Below are 23,595 nucleotides of genomic sequence, written 5' to 3'. Positions count from 1 at the left end.
GGAAGATTTTCAATTTGTATGATGTGGACAAGATATTTTGTGGCCATATTTCAACTAATTGTATACTTCATTGCTGCCCTTTTTTGGCAGATTAAGTCTTAGTTGAATGGGTGAGAAAAGTCTCTTAAAGAAACACATGACAGCCATAGTAAATTATCTGCTAAAAAAACACTCTTGGAATTAAACTGAGATCTAGTTTTTCATTTCCCATTTTTTAGAATAAACTACAATTGTATATATTTTAATACATTTTTTCTCTCGCCTTTCCCCTTAGATGTTGTTGGTATGTCAGTCATTCCATTCTCCAGTTTTTATATAGCTGCTATATGCTTTACCTGGCACTGACTTTGAAGGCCACTCAGCCTGTAGTTGGAGCAGAATAGAGTCCCTAACTCCTGGCAGCTGAGAGCCAAATATTCTGTATTGTCCTCGAGATACGACCGTAATAGAGCTTGCCCATTACAGTCGCATATTGTGGCACTTATTAGATGAAACGTGTCACCTAATGACACACCCCATCCTCCCTGCTATCCTCAATGAAACATGAAATGAATGTATGGATCATTAAGCAGAGGGTGGGTGTCTCCTGGGTGGGAGAGATTGTTGGAGGCCTAACACAAGCCCAGGCCTACTTGCCCTGGGATTCCCAAGGTCTCCCCCACCCCCAAAAGACCACATGCTCCACTTCCCATGCCTTGGGACCCTGTAGGCCTTTTCCCACTCCAACCAGGTCCTCCCAGTTCTTAGGCCTGATTCTTACCCCGCTAGACCAAACTCCCTCCTCCTCCTCTCTTATATTTTGAAGAGCTCTGAGAACTTCCAGGGCACTGGAATGACTTCCGTCTTTGTACAACCTCTTGGCACAGTTCTGAAAGCGGCCATCATTTTGTCCCACCACAAAATGGCAGTTGCATTTGGGTCTCCCCTGCACAGTTTGGGACAAACTGCTTTGTTTTGCTGCCTTTCTAAGATCTGCAGTGCTGGAAAACCTTTCTGCACTGTATAGAAGCTTCTGGAGCACTGTGTAGACCTCTCTAAGGCAACCAGTTGATGCAGTTTTGCTGGCGGCCACTATTTTATCCCGCCCACAAACAAGCAGGACAAAATGAGAGCCGCAATTAGATTGCCACCAGGTACATATGGCCTTCCCTCCCACAATATGATGTCCAGAGAGCTTCAAAAGGTGGGGTGTGATGGGCATTTGGAGAGGAGGCCCAAGTGCTCCAGGGTTCCAGTGGGATGGGATGGGAGAGAGGCCGGAGGGTGCTGTAGCGACCCTGTGGTGAGTAAGAAGAGTAGATAGTTGCAGGACCACTGCAGATGTTGTAACTTGAAATGGGGTTGTATGTAGCTTTGGGGGGGGGGTCTGTTGTATCTCCGTGATTACCTGTATTTTTTATTTTTCATTATGTTTCATTCGCTCCTAGTAGGCCTATAAGGTTAGAAGTGGGGGGTTTTACTTCCTTCAGGAAGAACCAATAAATCCACTGAGATTCATGCATTATTTGAACTTGTCTTGAGGAAGTCAATGGTGCCTAGGAGAACCCATGCCTTAAGTACACCAGCTTTGGCTTAAAGTACCAGAATGCATTTTCATGGGATTAGGAATGTAGCAATAAGATTGTAGCTCAGGATGCAGTAGTTTGGGTTAAGATCTTAGTTTTTCAAATGTAAACCGGCTTGGATATCTCAGAATTATCTCATCCTTGCATCCTCCATTCTATTCCTAACTGTAGAAGGAAAGATCTTTCTCCTAGGACAGAATTGAGAAGAATGAGGCAGGGAATGTTTGAGAGAGGTTCCACTTTGATGGTTTCCTAGGTTTTTACATGGAGCAGTCTCAGTAAAAATACAGAAGTGGTTGACCTTGCTTTCTTCTGGGATTCTTGTTTTTTTATTTCCTAATTTAGCCCATTGCCTTGGAGGTCTCCCATCAAAGTAATAACCAGACCCCAGTTTTTTTCTAACTGGGACAAGGCTAGCCAGGGGTTTACTGCCTGTCGCTGAATATTGATGTGCCTTCTCAGATTTTCTTCTGGCAGGTTTTGGTTGGTTTAGTCTGATTGATCTGTGATCTCTGTTTTGATTGGAGTTTTATTACTGTGTTTTACCTGCAGTTTATTCTTGTAAGCTCTCCCGATTAGTCATAGACCCTGCAAAGCTTACTTGATAAAACACTTAATACTGTATAAATAAACAGATGGCATGGTGAGGAAGATATGTCCCTAGATACACACACAAATCCCAGTGTATTTATTAGCATGATCCTTTAGAATCCCTAATTTTCCTGCCGTTTTGAAAGGGAGGGGTGTAAGGGACAAGGAAAAGATAGTTTAAAATTAAATCGCCTCCCCTTTCCAGCCTGATACAGTATTGTGTGTCTTCTAAGGTAGTACTGTTTCAGATCTCGATATCTGAATCATATATTTCCAATGTGGAATTAACCTGAGAATTGGAATGCTGTGAAATCTAGTACAAAATATCCACTCAACCCTAGTTGAGCATTTGTTGCACTGAAGAAAGTATAATGATTTATATCTATTACATGGGTTTTAGCTGGCTGTGTCCCTGTCTCTTGTTATTGGGAACAAGAATCTCCCTTTTGTTCGGTATCTGGGAGAAGTGGTAATATGACAAAGGGGAGTAGTGGTTTTTATTGTTATTTGAGCCAGGAAGACAGTATATTTTTGTTAGAGATATGAATAATTTGTTCACAAAATAGGTATGTAAAGGCAGAGGGGGAAAAAACCTAGTATAATTTCTGTATCGCTGATATTGTGTATAAGAGTTATATAGATTGCCATTTAGTTTTTGATTGCTGTATTGCTAGGGCTGCTCTTTCCTATGGCTCAGGTTGCTGCTGATTCAGGTGATGTTTACAAGACAGTGATGTCAAAAGTACATCCAGTTAAGATTTCTGCACTCTATCATTAGAATGAACAAACATTACATTTCTATTTTGTCTTCTATTTCATAAATACAGAATTTGTTAAAAGTCCACAATGTTAGTCATATTTTAAATAGTATATCATGTATAGGTAGTCCTCAACTTACAACCATTCATTTAGCAATTGTTTGAAGTTATAACAGCACTAAAAAAAAAAGTAAACTTGCAATTACGGCCATTGCAGCATCCCCATGATCACATGATCAAGATTTTAGGGCTTGGCAACTGGCATGTGTTCATGATGGTTGCAGTATCCCATTTGCAACCTTCCCAGCTGGTTTCTGACAAGCAAAGTCAATGAGAGAAGCCAAATTTAGTTAAGGACAACTTACTTAACAACTGCTGTGCTTAGCAATGGAAATTCTGGTCCCAATTGAGATTGTAAGTCAAGGACTATGTATGTGGCTTCTGTCTTCAGTGTTTTTAGTTAGCAGTTTAAGCTAATACTACAGTCAGCAGAACTTTACCTACATGATATTATGATGTGTACACCATTACACAAAATAACACTTGATTTATTATAGGCATTCAAACAAGACAAGATATTATAACTGTTCAGGGCTTTAACCCTATAGTTTTACATTTAGCTGTGTTTTCATTAGTTTGAGGATTTCTAAAATACCTAAAATGGGATTGTATACTATTTTTTCAATATCTTTTTAGTTGAAAAGGCTCTATGATGGCTTACAAAAATTTGAATAACAACAACAACAACCACCTTAAATTTATAATCTGAAACACAACATGCAGGAGGAAAAGACATGTGGGAGGGATGAGGAAAACCACCCAACAAATGTAAAAAACTGTTTCTATGATACAAGTAATCCTTGATTAATGACTACAGGTAGTCCTCGTCTAACAACCACAATTGAGAACCAAAATTTATGTTGCTAAGTGAAATAGTTAAGTGAGTTTTGCCCCATTATACGCCCCTTCTTGCCATAGTTGTTAAGTGAATCCGGTCCCTCTGTCTTTTCCCGTTCCCCGAGTGGCTGGAATCCCCAGAGCCTGGACCTTCGGCTGATGTTGTGCAATGCCAGGTCCGTGATGAATAAAGCCCCCCTCATTTCAGATCTTATACAAGAGGGGGGTGCGGGCCTGATGGGCATTACGGAAACCTGGTTGGGCACGGAAGGGGTTTTTTCCCTGGTTGAAATGTGCCCACCGGGCTTCCGTGCATTTCATCAGCCGAGGGCCCAAGGTAGGGGGGGGGTTTGGCGATTATTATTAATGAGAGTCTGGAGCCGAGGGAGGTCACTGTCCCGCAGATAACCGGGTGTGAATCTCTCTTCGTGAAGTGGGGCCAGGGGATGCAGGTGGGCTTGTTGGTCACATACCTGGCTCCTTGCTACGTGGCGACAGCCCTGCCTGAGCTGCTCGATGTGATAGCCAAGACAGCGGTTGATACCCCCAGACTTATGGTTATGGGGGATTTCAACCTGCTGTCGGTAGGCGAAACATCGGCGATGGCTCAGGAGTTCAAGGCTTCTATGACGGCCTTGGACCTGACCCAGTTAGTGAATGGTCCCACTCCCATAGGGGGTAACACTCTGGACATGATTTTTGTCTCCGGACAGTGGCTGAATGATTTCGAATTAGGGGACTTAGTTATTGAACCCCTGTCATGGTCAGATCATTCGCTCCTTCATCTCGACTTTCGAACCGCAAACCCACACCGCAGGGAGACGGAGCCAATTCGTTGGTTCCGTCCCAGGCGCCTGATGGACCCGGAGAGGTTCCTGACGGAGCTTGGGCCGTTTCCGGAGGATCTAGCCCACGGTTCGGCTGAAGAACTGGTCGCCGCCTGGGAAAGGGCGGCGGTGGGGGCTTTGGACCGCGTCGTGCCTTTGCGGTGCTGTTCTCGACCGGTGCCATTCTCGACTGGCTCCTCGGTTTTCTGAGGAGCTGAGACAGATGAAGCGCCGGAAAAGATGCCTGGAGGGCCAGCCGTTCTGAATCCGACCGAACACTAGTAAGGTCGTATATTCAGACCAACCTAGTGGCGATAGGAGTGGCAAAACGTATTTTTCCGCTCTTATCGCATTGACAGATAACCGCCCAGCCGCCTTGTTTAGGGTGACCCGCTCCCTTCTCTCTCAGGGAGCTCGGGAGGACCCCTTGCAAGGATGTGCTGAGGACTTTGGATTTTACCTGCATGATAAAATTGCTTGGATCCGGGACGGGCTGGACGCTGATTGGGTAGTGCCAGGCGAGACGACAGAGGTGGTTCTTGAGAATGTTGTTTGGGGAGAGTTCGACTCTGTGACTCCCGAGGACATGGACAGGTTACTGGGGAGGCTGAATGTGACCACATGTTTACTGGACCTGTGTCCCTCCTGGTTAGTATTGGCCACACAGGAGGTTACACGAGGCTGGATTCAGGGAATTATCAATGGTTCTTTAGTGGAGGGTGTCTTCCCAGCCACCTTGAAAGAGGCGGTGGTGAGGCCCCTCCTTAAGAAGCCCTCCCTGGACCCAGCTGTGTTAGCTAATTATCATCCTGTCTCCAACCTTCGTTTTGTGGCGAAGGTTGTTGAGAGTGTGGTGGCATGGCAGCTTCCCCGGTACCTGGAGGAAACTGTCTATCTAGATCCGTGCCAGTCCAGCTTCCGGCCTGGGTACAGCACGGAGACGACTTTGGTCACGTTGGTTGATGATCTCTGGAGGGCTCGGGACAGGAGTTGTTCCTCTGCCCTGGTCCTACTAGATCTGTCAGTGGCTTTTGATACCATCAACCATGGTATCCTGCTGCGGCGGTTGGGGGGTTTGGGAGTGGGGGGCACCGTTTTCCGGTGGTTCTCCTCCTACCTCTCCGACCGTTCGCAGACTGTGTTGGCAGGAGGGCAGAGATCAACTCCGAGGCACCTCACTTGTGGGGTGCCACAGGGGTCAGTCCTCTCGCAGTTTCTGTTCAACATTTACATGAAGCCGCTGGGGGAGATCATCCGTGGTTTTGGGGTGAGTTGCCATCTATATGCTGATGATACTCAGCTGTATATCTCCATCCCGAACCACCCCAACGAAGCCGTTGAAGTAATGTCCCGGTGCCTTGAGGCCGTACGGGTCTGGATGGGGAAGAACAGACTTCGACTCAACCCATCCAAGATGGAGTGCCTGTGGATGCCAGCATCCCGGCACAGTCAGCTAGTTCCATAGCTGACTGTGGGAGGCGCGTTGGCCCCCAGGGAGACGGTATGCAACTTAGGCGTTCTCCTGGATGTACGGTTGTCGCTGGAAGAGCATTTGACAGCCGTTGCCAGGGGAGCTTTTTATCAGGTGCTCCTGATTCGCCAGTTGCGTCCCTTCCTGGACCGGGATTTGTTATGCACGGTCACTCACGCCCTCATCACTTCTCGCCTGGACTACTGCAATGCTCTCTATGTGGAGCTCCCCTTGAAAAGCACCAGGAAGCTTCAACTGGTCCAGAATGCGGCTGCGCGGGGGATAGAGGGAGCGTCTCGTAGCTCCCATATAACACCTCTCCTGCGCAAGCTGCACTGGTTACCGGTGGTCTTCCGGGTGCAATTCAAGGTGTTGGTTCTCACCTTTAAAATGCTCCATGGCTTGGGACCGGGTTACTTACAGGACCGCCTACTGCCACCAATAGCCTCCCATCGACCTGTGCACTCCCATAGGGAGGGTCTCCTCAGGATGCCATCGGCTGAAGAACTGGTCGCCGCCTGGGAAAGGGCGGCGGTGGGGGCTTTGGACCGCGTCGTGCCTTTGCGGTGCTGTTCTCGACCGGTGCCATTCTCGACTGGCTCCTCGGTTTTCTGAGGAGCTGAGACAGATGAAGCGCCGGAAAAGATGCCTGGAGGGCCAGCCGTTCTGAATCCGACCGAACACTAGTAAGGTCGTATATTCAGACCTACCTAGTGGCGATAGGAGTGGCAAAACGTATTTTTCCGCTCTTATCGCATCGACAGATAACCGCCCAGCCGCCTTGTTTAGGGTGACCCGCTCCCTTCTCTCTCAGGGAGCTCGGGAGGACCCCTTGCAAGGATGTGCTGAGGACTTTGGATTTTACCTGCATGATAAAATTGCTTGGATCCGGGACGGGCTGGACGCTGATTGGGTAGTGCCAGGCGAGACGACAGAGGTGGTTCTTGAGAATGTTGTTTGGGGAGAGTTCGACTCTGTGACTCCCGAGGACATGGACAGGTTACTGGGGAGGCTGAATGTGACCACATGTTTACTGGACCTGTGTCCCTCCTGGTTAGTATTGGCCACACAGGAGGTTACACGAGGCTGGCTTCAGGAATTATCAATGGTTCTTTAGTGGAGGTGTCTTCCCAGCCACCTTGAAAGAGGCGGTGGTGAGGCCCCTCCTTAAGAAGCCCTCCTGGACCAGCTGTGTTAGCTAATTATCATCCTGTCTCCAACCTTCGTTTTGTGGCGAAGGTTGTTGAGAGTGTGGTGGCATGGCAGCTTCCCCGGTACCTGGAGGAAACTGTCTATCTAGATCCGTGCCAGTCCAGCTTCCGGCCTGGGTACAGCACGGAGGCGACTTTGGTCACGTTGGTTGATGATCTCTGGAGGGCTCGGGACAGGAGTTGCTCCTCTGTCCTGGTCCTATTAGATCTGTCAGCGGCTTTTGATACCATCGACCAAGGTATCCTGCTGCGGCGGTTGGGGGGTTTGGGAGTGGGGGGCACCGTTTTTCGGTGGTTCTCCTCCTACTTCTCCGACCGTTCGCAGACTGTGTTGGCAGGAGGGCAGAGATCGACTCTGAGGCACCTCACTTGTGGGGTGCCACAGGGGTCGGTCCTCTCGCCGCTCCTGTTCAACATTTATATGAAGCCACTGGGGGAGATCATCCGTGGTTTTGGGGTGAGTTGCCATCTATATGCTGATGATACTCAGCTGTATATTTTCACCCCGATCCACCCCAACGAAGCTGTCGAAGTAATGTCCTGGTGCCTTGAGGCTGTACGGGTCTGGATGAGGAAGAACAGACTTCGACTCAACCCATCCAAGATTGAGCGGCTGTGGATGCCAGCATCCCGGTACAGTCAGCTGGTTCCATCGCTGATGTGGGGGGCGAGGCGTTGGCCCCCACGGAGATGGTACGCAACTTAGGCGTTCTCCTGGATGTACGGTTGTCGCCGGAAGAGCATTTGACGGCCGTCGCCAGGGGAGCTTTTTATCAGGTGCACCTGATACGCCAGTTGCATCCCTTCCTGGACCGGGATTTGTTATGCACGGTCACTCATGCCCTCGTCACTTCTCGCCTGGACTACTGCAATGCTCTCTACATGGGGCTCCCCTTGAAGAGCACCAGGAAGCTCCAACTGGTCCAGAATGCGGCTGTGCGGGGGATAGAGGGAACGGCTCGTAGCTCCCATATAACACCTCTCCTGCACAGGCTGCACTGGTTATCGGTGGTCTTCCAGGTGCAATTCAAGATGTTGGTTCTCACCTTTAAAGCGCTCCATGGTTTGGGATCGGGTTACTTATGGGACCGCCTACTGCCACCAATAGCCTCCCATCGACCTGTGCACTCCCATAGGGAGGGCCTCCTCAGGATGCCATCGGCCAAACAATGCCGACTGGCGGCTCCCAGGGGGAGGGCCTTCTCTGTGGGGGCTCCTGCCCTGTGGAATGAGCTACCTCGGGCTACGCCAACTCCCCGACCTCCGGACCTTTAAGCGCGAGCTTAAGACTCTTTTATTCTATCGTGCAGGGTTGGCCTAATTGTAATTTTAACATGGGTGGTTTTATTAGGGTTTATTCTATATTTTATTAGTTTTAAATTATGGGGCCAATTTTTGAATTAGATTTTTAAATAATGTTCTTAATCGTTTGTTTTTTGTACGATTTTATCCTGGCTGTAAACCGCCTTGAGTCTTCGAAGAAGGGCGGTATAAAAGTGTGATAGATAGATAGATAAAATAAAATAATCAAATCAAATCAAATCTTGTCTAGGAGTTCAAAACTAAATCTAAATCTGAACATTAAGGACTTTCCCCTTCCGTTAGCTATTTATTACTTTTTCTGGGCTGCCTAAACACAAACTGCTCTTTTAAGCCTTTTAACTTCTCTGTGATGTTTTCCATGGATCAAGTTGTGGATGTGTATTGTTATCTTTTGTTGGGATCACAATTCTGTAAGTGGAATCATGAATTAAAAAAAGAGTTCCTTTGTCCCCTCCCCAAAAATGCATTATGCATATATGATCCCTCATATGCATAGTATCTATAATGGCTTTTGTATCTGACAAGTCTTTTTTTAAATAGCCATCGTACAAGTAGTTTTCACTGGTTGTTATCCCTTAAATTTTATTTTCCTCTAATGTCTCCTTTTACTATTCTTTCCTTTTTTATCTTCTCCTTCAACAGTTGATGGATATATAATATGTGTCCTGGAAGAATTCATCTCCATGCATCTGATGAAGCTGATTATTGCCACAAAAATCAAAGTAATTTTTTTTTAGACTAAAGAGCCAAAAGACACCTTATTTAAATAACAAAAGAAGTGCATCTGTTCTCTTGTTATTTTTTTTAGTGAAAAGTGCTGAAACTTCTATAGGCAATGCTTTTGTTTTTTTTTAATCTGGATAGGCTCTCTGTGCTAGAAATGTTGAACATACTGTATTTTATACCGCAGCCTACAATTTGCTTTTTATCTCTCAATGATGTTACTCAAAGACTACCACTTAGGTGTCCAAAGAGATTTTAAAATATTGGTTTTTCATTTTAGACCATCCCAATACTAGCCTTCTCCAACTGGGCATTGGAGTTTTCCCAAAAGAGTTCAAATTGAAAGAATAAATATATGGAAGTGGGGGTGAAATCAATAGAAAATGCACTTACTGAATAAATCTTACAGTTCTTTGTTCTAATCTTTCTCCTTGATTGACTGAGAGATATTTGTTTTGGTCTTCTTAGAAACTCATGCTCCTTCACCTTTGTGGAGGTTGAAATGAGGGAGGATTGGTTTTAAATTCAAAGCTTCCAAATTTTTCAGTCTTCAGTTGCATTGCCGATCCAGAGGAAAAGGTATGTCACCAGTAATGAGCATAAATTTCTTTATTTGTTCTATTGGAAGAGGTTTTTTTTTAAAAAGTCAGAAGGTAAATTTGTCTTTGTAAGTAAGCCCCTATAGGACTGGGGCTAAGATAATACAAGTGGCTTTCTCTAGCTCATTGGTTCTCAACCTGTGGGTCGGGACCCCGTTGGGGGTTGAATGACGATTTGCCAGGGGTCGCCTAAGACCATCGGAAATATGGGAAGTATACTTGTGAGTCGAAGAATCGCGCTCCAGTGGTTGACTCCACAAGCCAGCTGCAGGCTCTTCAAATCGCTAGCCGAATTTGGCTTCAGGAGCGATGAATTAAAAAAGAGAGAAATCTTTGCTCTGATGTCTCCCTCTCAACCCAGCTGCAATCACTCCTAATCACTAGCCTAACCTGGCTTCAGGCGCGATAAACTTAATAGGGGAGGAGTCTCCACTTTAATGCCTCTGTCCTCAAGGCAATCGCAAGCAGTTCAGATCGCTAGCCAATACGGCTTCAGGCGCAATAAATTCAAAATGAAAATAATTTTATGGTTGGGGTCGCCACATCATGGGGAATTGTATTAAAGGGGTCGCCACATCATGGGGAATTGTATTAAAAGGGGTCGCAGCACTATAAAGGTTGAGAACCACTGCTCTAGCTGTTTAAGAAAATAGCTATGCATAGTTGCAAGAACTGTCAGAGTTCGAAAGTGGTGGAGAATCTGCAGCTTCTTTAACAGCCATCTGGCATTATTCTGTTAACAGGGAGGGAGCATTGTACAACCACACTGTTAACATTTAACTATTCAGAATAAATCAAATGCATAACTTGGAAATCATTTAAGACCTCACATACACACACACACACACACACCACTCCTTGAGTTGCAGTCTTAATTGAGATTGGCAATTAGGGTCATCAGTCATGATGGTTGTAAAGCGGTTCGCCACATGGCTGGACCCAATTTTATTACCTTTATTGTGGTGGTCCTAAGGCGTACACTGTGGTGATTAAGCAAACGCTGCTGCTGTTGTTAAGTGAACCCAATATTTGCTATGGGCATCTTTTTTTTTTTTGGCTGGAAACCAGATGTAAATGCCGGTTTCTGGCAAAACAGTCATAAAAGATGATCACGTAATTGTAGATGGGTTGCTGAGTGCCCAAATATGGTCACATCAGACCCAACATCTGAACTTCGAAATTGGGTCATAAGTAGCTCTTTGTGGGTCAGTTGTAACTTTGAATGGTCACTAAGCCACTGGTTATAAATCGAGGCTTAGCTGTATATATACACATAAACAGCAACCTAGGGAAAGTCTTTGGGAACTCAGAAAGACATTTTTTAATCAGGCCTATTTTACTATATGTAGTATAACATAACTGAGGACAGTTTACTATTCCACCCCACCCCCCCAGTAGCCTAGAGTTAACTAGCTTAACTTTAATTCCTTATGTGAAAGAGAACTATTTTCTCTACGGGCTTGCTGTAACTGACAACACCACACTCCAAACATAATACTCTTATGACAGAGTTGTCTTTTACTTTTCCCTTAATAGCTCTTGCATATCTTTATCAAGGTTATCTCCATATTATTCTACAGCAACTTATGTACATTCCTTTTTAGAATAAAAGGGTTAAAATGCAAAAATATAAACAGGTAGTTCTTGACCTACAACCACAAATTTCTGTTGCTAAGCAAGACAGTTGTTAAGTAAGTTTTGTCCAATTTTAAAATCTTTTTTTGCCACAGTTGTTAAGTGAACCACTGCATTTGGTAAGTTAGCAACATGGTTGTTAAGTGAATCAGGCTTCCCCATTGACTGCTTGCCAGTAGGTCACAAAAGGTCATCACATGACCCTGGGACATTGCAACGGTCATAAATTTGAGTCAATTGCCAAGTAGTTGAATTTTGATCACATGACCAAAGGGGTGTTGCAATAGTTGTAAGTGTGAAAAATGGTCATGTCACTTTTTTCAGTGCCGTTGTAACTTTGAATGGTCATTAAATGAACTGTTGTAAGTCAAGGACTACCTGTACTGCATTCTAACCACTGAGCCTCCACAGCCATCTAAGTTTTGACTCCCTGGTTTCTGTGATACAGTAAATCTTTTTGTAAAAGATTTGTGGAGGATACAGGATACAGGGATTATGATAAAGACAAGAAAAGTAGATTTGGTTTACTCAGCCTTAGCAACTTTAAGATGTGTGGACTTCAACTCCTAGAATTCCCCAGCCAACAATGCTGGCTGGGGAATTCTGGGTATTGAAGTCCACACTTCTTAAAGTTACTGAGATTGAGAAACACAGGATCAGGGCTTCTGGAACTAACTATTTTGGCACACCTTTGCATGTATGATGTTTCTGGTATAGCCACTTCCTTTTATACTCCAGCTTTTATGGTTGAGATGGGGTGAGGCGTTATAGATTGTCATGTGTATTACTTTAGCTGTAAAGCAAACAACTCATTTAGAATTGGGAATTGGCACTGTTCTGTTCCAGGAAAGGATAATTTGTTCTTACAGAAAAATAAGAAAAAAAAATCAGCTTGTGGAGCCAGGCAATAAAACATTATGAAAGAGAAAGAAGAAAGGATGTTATAGCAGCGTGTGCAACCCCAGTCCAGGTGTTGGTGCAAAGGGTTCTTGCGGCATCACTATTGTCTTTTAGCTTCTTGGAGCTTTTTAGGTTGATGGATTCTGAATCCCCTCCCGGGGTGCCCCATTATTTGCAGGAATACAATTTTTAACAAGGTAATTCATTGCAATAGTGTATGGTAAAGTATTGTTCATCTTTATTTGAAGATCTGGCGAACCTATAGCATGGATTCTGGGTCTTGCTAAATTTCTGGCATTTCTTTTAGAACAAAAATCAGTTATCTGCTTCGTCCAATCCCAAGTGCTCAGTAAGCAAGTAGTTCATGCTTCAGGCAAGGTAACCTGCTGGCTATGTTGGGGAAGAAAGATTAGTAGAGAGAGATACAGATAATACTCAAGTGGAGCCTTCCCACCATGGTCACTGTGGTCGTAAAATGGGTCAGCCACGTGACCAACCCAATTTTACAACTTCTTGGTGGTGGTCATTATGTGAATCCACAGTTGTTAAGCAAAGATCGTGGATACCTTACAAGTGCAGTTTTGCTAAAAATGAGAAGTAAATGCCAGGTTTTGGCAAAACTGTTGTGAAATGTAGTTATGTCACCGCGGGAACAGTGAATTTAGTGACCATTCAGAGCCCTGGAAAAAGTGACTTGTGACCATTTTTCACACTTGCATCCCCATTTTACCACCACTGTCTCCTTTTCTCTTTTTGTGGGGCTTTCCTGCATTGCCAGCAGAGAGAGCAAGTAACAGAAGAATAGAATAACAGCGTTGGAAGGGACCTTGGAGGACTTCTAGTCCATCTTGGTTTTTGTTGATGACCCTGCTGGCTGATGATTGATAACACTGTGAAGAACAACAATATCAAAGCGTTTTACAAGAAAGGCGTAAAGGTGACCAGCATCTGGCATCATTTACAACCCACCTCTCTTTTGCTTAACTATCTACTGTATGCTGGAGTTCAGTCCTGCAAATATTGTATGGTCACTTGTAGAAGGAGAGGAAAACAGACAAAGATGAGTTCAAGTCCTGCCTTAGGGACCTAAAAGCAAACTGGCTAACTTTGGGCCACTGCCTCAGCCCAACCCACCTCATAGGGTTGTTGTTGTGGGAAAAATAAGAGGAAGACGGTGTGTTGGATATAATACATTTGCCTCCTTGAGTTATTTGTAAAGATGATAAAGGTGGGATAGAAATACATAATAAAATAAATAAAAGCTCTTGAGCCAACTGTGAGATCTTTCCCCTTCTTTCCTGCCCTTCAAATGAAAAGTGTCCCCACAAGGCAGGTTTGTGAAAAGCTGCTTTCCTAAATTATTATTACAAAATATGTGAAGTGGAAATTGCTGGCGTTTCTTTAAAGAGAATCCTTTTGAACTGGAAAACTGAGTCTCCAACTTCTTACTCACTTACTTGGAAGAAGCCGCCTTAAATACAGTAATTCAGGCTAGATGTGGGCAGGATTAGATCAGTATTTATTTTCTACTTATCCATAGAATCCTTAAGAATGTAGTTTGACATTTTAATGCATTGACATCTTCAATGGATTTTGGTGAAGCTGGAGATACTCTGGTGAAGTGAATTGGCCGACCTGGGCTCAGGCTACCTTGTTCTCCCTTTAGGGGAGAATTATTACTATTTTTACTCCCGTTCATGTCAACAAATAATAATGGTAATTTGTATAAAATCAAATTTCAGTTCATTTTTATCATAATAAAAAACACACAAAACCATAGTTGAATAGACTATAAGCAGCTTCCAAACACTTTAGGTATTTCTTCTTTATTGGTCTTCCTGTTTTGTCCTGGCAAACAATACTCCAAAGTAGCCATAATTTGATGACAGTGTTTGCATAATGTTTACACAATGGTAATGTTTGCATAATACATTAAGTGTGGTTTTAAGTTGACCACAGTTAAGGCCAATACATGCATACCACAGAACCCAGCACACCATGGGCAGTGATGCAATAGCACTTCTCCATCTTTGTTCTGACTATCACTTCCTGGTTTATTTATAGGCAGCCCTTGACTTAAAACCATTCATTTTAATGACTATTCAAAGCTACAGCGGCACTAAAAAAAAGTGATTTACTACTGGTCCTTGCACTTAACACTTGTCCCAGCATCTTCAGACACGTGATCAAAATTCAGGTATTTGACAACTGGCATGTATTTATTGCAATATCCTGGGGTCTTGTGATCGCCCATTTGCGAGTTTCCCAGAGGCTTCTGACAAGCAAAGTCAATGAGAGAAGCCCTGATTCACTGAGCACTGGTGGCGCAGTAGTTAGAATGCAGTATTGCAGGCTAATTCTGTCGATTGTCTGCAGTTCGATTCTCACTGGCTCAAGGTTGACTCAGCCTTCTATCCCTCTGAGGTTGGTAAAATGAGGACCTGGATTGTTTGGGACAAAACTCTGACTCTGTAAACTGCTTAGAGAGAGGGCTGTAAAGCACTGAGAAGCGGCATATGCTATTGCTATTCACTTAACAGCTGTGCAATTCACTAACAACTGCAGTGATTCACGTAAAAGCCACTGCAAAAAAGGACATAAAATTGTGTGCAAATCATGTAACAACCCTTTGCTTAGTAATGGAAGTTCTGGTCCAAATTGTGGTAGTAAGTTGAGGACTAGTTTTCCTGCAGAATTGGAACATTGAATCTGTAGTGCCGTGATGGTGAACTTATGGCACATGTGCCACAGGTGGCACGCGGAGCCATATTGGTGGGCATGCGAGCTCAGCTCCGGCACGCATGTGCGGGCTGGCCAGCTGATTTTTGGGCCTTCTGGGCCCCACTGGAAGTAGGGAACCAGGCTGTTTCCTGTCTCCGGAGGGCCTGGGGATGGGTGGGAAAGGCCTGTTTTTTGCTCTTCCTAGGCTCCAGAGCCTTTCTAGGAGCCTGGGGAGGGCGAAAATGGCCCATTTGCCAACTTCCAGTGGGACTGGAAGGCCCGTTTTTTGCGCTCTCCAGGCTTCAGAATGTAGTGGTTTCATTCTTGACAAAGCCGACATGTGCAGGACAGAGAAGGCTTAGCTTCCGCAACCTCCTTGTTTCAAAAGAAAGTTCTCATGAACCCACAAGGGGTGAAGAACAAAGCAGGAGACATTTCATTTTGTGGTGGCTTCATTTTGTAAACACTTCTGCACTGTGAACTGTTTTCATGGAATTCCAGTAAATTGCTGGTTAACCATTAATAAAACTAGTCATTAATCTGAGTTTGGGCAACACTCTAAATTAGTATTCAGGTAAGTAACCTATAACAAGGTTTGGTTATGGATTGTAGCTAAGGAGAAAGGCTTCATTGATAATGTTGCTTCATTTGAATAATACATAGTATATTGCTTTAGGTTTTGTAGATGGCATCTGTTCACTTGAATGAAAAAAACCTATAGACTAGTAGTTTAATAACTAGGACTGAATGCTACACTTATAAGAAGTAGCCAGGACTGTTCGTTTAATCCAATTGTACTCCAGAAAGATGAGCTTCTAACAGCATGAGAGAAACTCAAGGCTTTTACTTTTGATAAGGGAGAATATTTGTGACTCAGGGTTGAAATGAGGGGTCCTTGATGCTCTCTGAACTTGGTTGTTTTTTCTTGCAGATGTTTCATTATCCAAACTAGATAACCTCATCAATGCTAGTAAGGAATGGAGTTTATATTTTGGCTCAGTTTATATTCTAGTGGCTTGCCTTATCAGTGATGGTGGTGGGCTGAGAGGTTCTTTGGTTGGGCTGTTTAAGTGGACCAAGATCATTCTGGGTTACCAAAAGCCTGAATCATGATCACGTGACCATGGGATGCTGCAACAGTCGTAAATGCAAGAACTAGTCATAACTCACTTTTTTCGGTGCCATTGTGATTTTGATTGGTCATAAGTCGAGGACTACCTGTATTTTACTCTTTATCTTTTGTAACCTGTTCAGAGTTTTAAGTAAGTAAATACTTACTTATGCCTTTTTGCATAAAAAAACCCTAAAGATAACTGCATCAACCATGCAGTCTATTAATAAACTTAAAATATTAGTAATTTTGGCAGTATTTATTGATTTTATTTATTAATTAAATTTGTACTGTCTAAATGGGTCTGAGCGGTTTGCTAGAAAACATTACAACCATAAAATCTTTACAAAATTAAGAAGGTGGAGAGAGAGAAAGAGAGAGAGCACCCTGAAGTCACCAGCTACCCGCAGGGTTGTGTACCCTTCTTGGATCCCTCATGCCAGTTAACTGAGTCAGGTCTTAATGCTTTTCCGAAAGGCCATCAGAATGGGCCAACGTTACCTTGGGGCAAAATGTTTTACTACAGGGTGGGACAATGGCAGAGAAGGCTCTTCTCCTAGTCACCACCAGTTGGCATTCTTTAACCGACAGGGTCTATAACATGTCCTTCCTGCCTGACTGGGTGGGATGGCTCAATATAACTGGGATGAGACGGACCTTCAAGTCTTGCCAATAAACATATTTGCAATATATTGGCAAAATTACTAATATGGTGCTTTTGAAATCTAAAGCCCTTATCACTGATAATTGTAAGGACCAGCAGCTCTGATTGCAGAATTGCAGAATGCTTTACTATTTGCATTTCTTTCGAAGGTGACTTTTTGTCCTGGAAATAGAATTTGGGATGGAGGCCTCGTGAAGGGAGACCAGAGGAAATGTATTGATGCTTGCTTGCTGGGGAGCAACGCCAGAGGTCATTTTCCTAACTAACAGATTACTAATGTAAAGTCACCAATGTCACAGGCAGCAAGAGATCTGTTTTGTAGAACTTCAAAGACAGTTTTGGGGGGAACATAGATTCTTCTTTTTCATCCATGCCCCAGGCCGCTGCCCTAACCCTGAAAGCATACCAGATGGCATTGCATTTCTTTCTAAAATTAGACAGCTTTGTGACTTAGTAATTATTGGAATAAAAAGTGCACTCATTTTTAAAAATCAGCATTACATCAACTAAAAAGAAATCAAGAGTGTAATTAAAACTACTACCAAATACTGCAAGCCACTTTTCATTTCATCTTCAACTTCTTTCATGTCTTTTTCTTCAAGCCTGCAGATGTTTGTGGAAATGAAATTTGTAGTCAAGTCCTGCATGGGTATATGGTAATCATAAACTTTCCTCTAAGTTCTGCTGAGGTAAACACTCAAATATGCTTATTTTATACTTTGGGGAAAAAAAGGGGGTATGAGGATATGTGTGTGTGTGTGACAGTGCGCGAAAATAAATTATTTTTGAACATGAACATGTTTCTGTAGTTAAAAGCCTTGTATAGAAACATTTTAGAAATCTAATGCAGTATCAGAATACCAAATTATAAAGGAAATACATGTTATTGGTATTTTTTTCTCCAGATAAAAGTTTAATCAGCTGAAGTCTAGTTATATCCTTTATTCTTACAAGTAATGAAGCACTATTCCCATTATATTCCAGTGAAATTTTTTCTCATTATAATCAAGGCAAGCTAGGATATAGAAATCGGGTTCTAAAGCAGTGGTCAAGTTTGCTTGGAAGCTATTAATATTGTTATTCTTGTGTGCGTATGCCTGTGTGTTTGTAGAAGATTTAAGTTGTTGGACTACAATTAGGAAAAATTAGGTTTGAACCTCCACTTAATTCTGAAGTTGACTGATTGATTGGAGGCCAATTGCAATTTACCCTTCAACTTGTCACACAGATTTACTGCTATGAGGACAAAATGAGTGGAGATCCATGTGTGTTACTCTGAGCTCAGATGGCAATAAACAATATAATTGATAAAGCTGTGCTTAATTATACTTTTATTGCAAGAAGTGATTGCTAGAACTTTGTTTACTAAACTGAGTTTTGATAGCAACAGCCAGAATGTGTTCTGTGTCTGCAAGGTCTCTTTAGCTTCTCTAGATTAAGCATTGCTGTAGGCAAAAGGAGGACTGGGCTGAATCCATCAATCACAGCTGTATAAGTTGTTCTTGGTGGTTTAGAAACTGTGTAGGCAGTAGCGATCAAATGAGGGAAAGGTATAGTGCAACAGTGCAATAGCTTGGTGATTAGGGCAGTCAGAACTCATTCAGAGCCCAACAGTGGAATTTGAGGGACATTTACCTCCTAGAACCGTGATGGCAAACCTATGGCACGTGTGCTACAGATGGCACGCGGAACCATATCTGTGGACACGCGTGTGTTGCCCTCGCTCAGCTCCAGTGTACATGCATGTGCTGGCCAGCTGATTTTCAGGCCTTCCGGTCCCACCAGAAGTCAGGAAACGGGCCATTTCTGGCCTCCGGGGTGTGTGGGAAAGGCCTTTTTTGCCCTCCCCAGGCTCCTAGAAAGCCTCTGTAGCCTGGGGAGAGTGAAAAACGGGCCTACCAGGTCCACCATGCCATCATGTGCCAAAAGCAGGGATGGCGCGCGGGGGGGGTCGCATGTGTATGCGCAGGGGGGATGGGGTGCATTGAATTATGGGTGTGGGCATGCACAATCCCCTCCCAGCTCCCTCCGCTTTTGGCACGCGATGGCAAAATGGTTAGCCATCACTGATCTAAGGTCTTCTTTCTTGGGCATGGGATTGGATTAGAAAATTTCCTAGGACCCTTCTAGCCCTATGATTCTGTTCTAACATGTGTAGACTTCAACTTGGCTGGCTGGGGAATTCTGGGACTTCAGCTTCTCATCATAAAGTTTCTGAGAATCAAATCTAGACTTGATTTACAGTCAAGTAACTATGAATTGGACTTCAGCCTGGTCCTGTTTTACATTGTACCATAGCACATGTCCACCTGGGTCCTAAAAGGAAACATAATATGCAAACAGCATCAAAAATGTTCACAGCTATAGAGGTAGGCCTCGACTTATGACCACAATTGGGACCAGAATTTCCATTTCTAAGCAAGACAGGTGGTAAGTGAGTTACTGTGCTAGAATGTCCAGCTAGAGTGGGGGAAGGAGTAAAGGGATTGGCAGTAATTGCTGAACAGGAAGTGACACACAGTTCCTGAAGCCCTTATCTAGCTGTTTCCAAGAGAATGTAGTCAGTATGGCAAGACTCTTGTAAATAGGTTTGTAGTGATAAAGATGCAATTCTGATCAGCTCATCCAGGTGTTATTTTGGTTTCTTCCACCTGACAGTTATCCCCTGATTTTGTTATCTTTTTTTGCCATAGTTGCTAAGCAGTAGGTAACCGAATACAGCTTTTCCCATTGACTTTGCTTGTTGGAAGCCAGCTGGTAAGTTCGCAAATGATGATCACATGACCCCAGGACTCTGCAACAATTTTAAATAAATGCTAGTTGCCAAGGCCAGGATTTTGATCATGCGACTTTGGGGATACTGTCTCGGTCATGTAAGAACTGGTTGTAAGTCACTTTTTCAGTGCTGTTGTAACCTCAGATAGTTGTTAAACAAATGGTTGTAAGTTGAAGGCCATGTGTAAAGCGTAGTAGATAATAGAAATGAAATTTGAGTTTCAGAATTTCATGTCAAACTTAGTTCTTGACCTCTCCATGTTCATGAGAAGAAACATTGCTAAACATGATTAACATAAAAAGGTAAAGGTTCCCCTCGCACATACGTGCTAGTCGTTGCCGACTCTAAGGGGCTCCATTTCAAAGCTGAAGACCAGCGCTGTCCGAAGACATCTCCGTGGTCATGTGGCCGGCATGACTCAACGCCAAAGGCGCACGGAACGCTGTTACCTTCCCACCAAAGATAGTCCCTATATTTTCTACTTGCATTTTTACGTGCTTTCGAAACTGCTGGCTTGGCAGAAGCTGGGACAAGTAACGGGAGCTCACCCCGTTACATGACAGCACTAGGGATTCGAACCACCGAGCTGCCAACCTTTCGATCGACAAGCTCAACATCCTAGCCGTTGAGCCACCGTGTCCCCTATGATTAACATACAAGGTAGCAATCAATAATTGAAATCAAAAGTTTTAATAGTTACCATTCAGAGGAATCCCTGGGATTGGAAGTTTTCAGCAAAAGACAAAATGAGCAAGTTCCAGCAACAATCTTTGTGCAGTGTCACAACGTGCTTACAAAAGGGGCACAACACTTTTTTGTCATTTGCCTTCCTGCATTTTTTGTTCCCCACCTACCCACAACACTTGTGGCAGAATTCATGGGTTACCTTGCCTACAGTTTATATTTGGCACCTTACTGATGCATTACTTTTTAAAAAGTAGTTTGCCTGCATGCAGTTAACTTCTATCGACATTATTTAGAAAATATGTAATTCATATATACATACATACGTACATATATATATATATATATGTTTTCTGAGGTTTTCGCGGGTGTTTGTATGTAGATTTTTTGTTATTCGGGTTTTCTCCCGCGTAAAATTGGAAGTGTCTTGGCGACGTTTCGACGAAGTCTCATTCGTCATCTTCAGGCTTCAGCTTCGTGCTTCTGGGAGCAATTGCTCCCAGAAGCACGAAGCTGAAGCCTGAAGATGACGAATGAGACTTCGTCGAAACGTCGCCAAGACACTTCCAATTTTACGCGGGAGAAAACCCGAATAACCAAAGATCTACATATACACACACACACACACACACACACACACACACACACATTATGCAGGCAGAAATTTGAAAATGAGGGAATGCTTGGTTGTAAACTAAAATATATATATAACTTTTCTGTTTGATTTTGTTTTTCAAGAAAAATGGATCTGTGGGAAAATTGAAATATATGCAGTAATTGTGGTATCTTATGTATGATTAAATTACTCTACAATGCTCAATTTTTTTTAATTATATGCAAAAGTACACTTAGTAAGACAACAGCGACGTTTTCTAATTGAATTCATTTCAATTTACTTAAAATGTTTTAAATTATTTCTTCTGCTGTTCCTTTGGGCCTTTTCTCCCCTTTGAGATCTACTGAAGAATAGAGCCCTATCTCTAAATAATAAAAAAAAATTACAATAGGCAGACTTATCAGTGTGAAATTGAATCTTCCTTCTTTTGATGAACATGGCAGTCCTCCAGGGTGTGTATATGTGTGTACGTGTGTGACAGAAATTTATATTGATCTTGCATTGGGCAGTTTTTCTATACAATTTGCTCTCTGTATATAAGAACTATGGTGCTTTAATGCAATAGAAAATATGTGGGATAGCAATTTATGAACCTTGTGTGTTGTGTCACCCATTAGGTTAAAAGGAAATCTACTGTTGGGATTTATTATTACTTTTTACAGTGTTTTTCAGTTTCTTCTATTTCTTGGGGGAAAAATGGAAGAGGAAAAAAAACAGGAGAAACGGTATTTCCTCTCATTATTCTCTCTCTGTCCCTCCTCCATCCTTTATATTGCTAACCACAAAGATTAAAAAATGTAAGCAACCACTAAATTAGACAAGATGATTTCCAGTGAAACTGAAAGTTTCAGAAAGTTTCCCACAAATTTTACAGTGGAATTCTTGTGGGTTTCCTTGTTCCAGATAAGCAGATAGGAAAACCATATTTGTGGGATGAGAAATAATTGTTGCCTTTGGGCTGGGCTGGAAGGGAAATGCAAGTGTGATTTATGCTCCACTGGGGAATACTCTTGAATCCTGTCCCAGCTTACTCTTACGGCTGATTTTTATAGGCATTGATGCAAGAGATGACCCGTGGTAGAGGTTATTGTACATGTTTTGTGGTGCCCAGAAGACCCTGGATGTTTTCTTTAGATATAGACGGGAAATATGTGTGGGTATATTTTGGGAGTAGAATACTAGTGGTAGTTGATGAAAAAACTTGATATAGGTAGTCTTCGATTGATGGCCACAATTGAGCCCAAATTTTTTGTTGTTAAACAAGACAGTTGTTAAAGGAATTTTGCTCATTTTATGACTTTTCCTGTCACAGTTGTTAAATAAATTGCTGTAATTATTAACTTAGTAGCAAGGTTGTTAAGTGAATCTGGCTTTCTCATTGACTTTGCTTGTCAGAAAGTTGCAAAAGGTGGGCACATGACCCAGGACATTGTAAATACATGCCAGTTGCCAAGTGTCTCAGTTTTGGTTATGTGACCACGGGGAAGATGAAAGGGTTATAAGTAGGAAAAACTGTCATAAGTCACTGTTTTCAGAGCTGTTGTAACTTCAAACGGTCACTAAATAAATGGTTGTATGTCGAGGACTACCTGTATTCCAGACCAATTGAGTTTCCTCCTGATAGCTTGCCTATTGACTGTTATTCACATGCTGAGTGCCTCTGTTGCTGAAGCAAAACTGCTCGCAGGCAGCCATTGTTGTGGCCCACCAACAGCCAGCAGAACTGGCAGCAGATTTGGACAATGAGGAAGTTAGAGAGGAATGTGGGCCAGTCCTGGAGTCTGGGGAAGGCTCGGAAGCTACCTACCTAGTGGCGATAAGAGCGGCGAAACATGATTATTTTTCCACTCTTATTGCATCGGCAGATAACCGCCCAGCTGCCCTGTTTAGGGTGACCCGCTCCCTCCTTCATCAGGGAGCTCGGGAGGACCCCTTGCAAGGACATGCTGAGGATTTCGGACAATATCTGCATGATAAAGTCGCTCAGATCCGGGATGGCCTGGACTCAGATTGGGTAGATTCGGGCGGGATGACAGAGGTGGATCTTGGAGATGTCATCTGGGAAGAGTTCGATACTGTGGCTCCCGAGGACATGGACAGGATACTGAGGAGTCTGAATGCGACCACATGTTTATTGGACCCGTGTCCCTCCTGGTTGGTACTGGCCACACAGGAGGTTACACGAGGCTGGCTCCAGGGAATTGTCAATGCTTCTTTGATGGAGGGTGCCTTCCCTACTGCCTTGAAAGAGGCGGTGGTGAGGCCCCTCCTCAAGAAGCCCTCTCTGGATCCAGCTGTTTTAGCAAACTATCGTCCTGTCTCCAACCTTCGTTTTGTGGCGAAGGTTGTTGAGAGTGTGGTGGCTCGTCAGCTGCCCCGGTACCTGGATGAAACTGTCTATCTCGACCTGTTCCAGTCCGGTTTCCGGCCTGGGTACAGCATGGAGACGGCATTGGTTGCATTGGTAGATGATCTCTGGAGGGCGCAGGACAGGGGTGGTTCCTCTGCCCTGGTCCTATTAGA

General features: G+C 43.6%; 1 protein-coding gene across 4 annotated transcripts in view; it reads left to right on the top strand.

The window, feature by feature from the left end:
* Window positions 1-23,595, top strand: part of MAP2K6 (mitogen-activated protein kinase kinase 6) — a 100,433-nt gene that overhangs the window by 9,364 nt on the left and 67,474 nt on the right. Inside the window, exon 1 of one of the 4 annotated variants that reach the window (XM_058173068.1) lies at window positions 9,286-9,365. The exons of 2 other annotated variants lie outside the window; for them this stretch is intronic. In XM_058173068.1, coding sequence (XP_058029051.1) covers window positions 9,302-9,365 — 64 coding nt within the window. In that variant the 5' untranslated portion in view covers window positions 9,286-9,301. Of the gene's footprint in view, window positions 1-9,285; window positions 9,366-23,595 lie in introns of those variants that run through there. One more of the 4 variants, XM_058173065.1, reaches the window with a different exon arrangement.

The sequence above is a fragment of the Ahaetulla prasina genome, chromosome 2 (genome assembly GCF_028640845.1).
Source record: "Ahaetulla prasina isolate Xishuangbanna chromosome 2, ASM2864084v1, whole genome shotgun sequence".
Taxonomy (NCBI): Eukaryota; Metazoa; Chordata; class Lepidosauria; order Squamata; family Colubridae; genus Ahaetulla; species Ahaetulla prasina.
The sequence above is the reverse complement of the archived record's forward strand: the minus strand, read 5'-3'. Positions and strand labels throughout refer to the sequence as shown.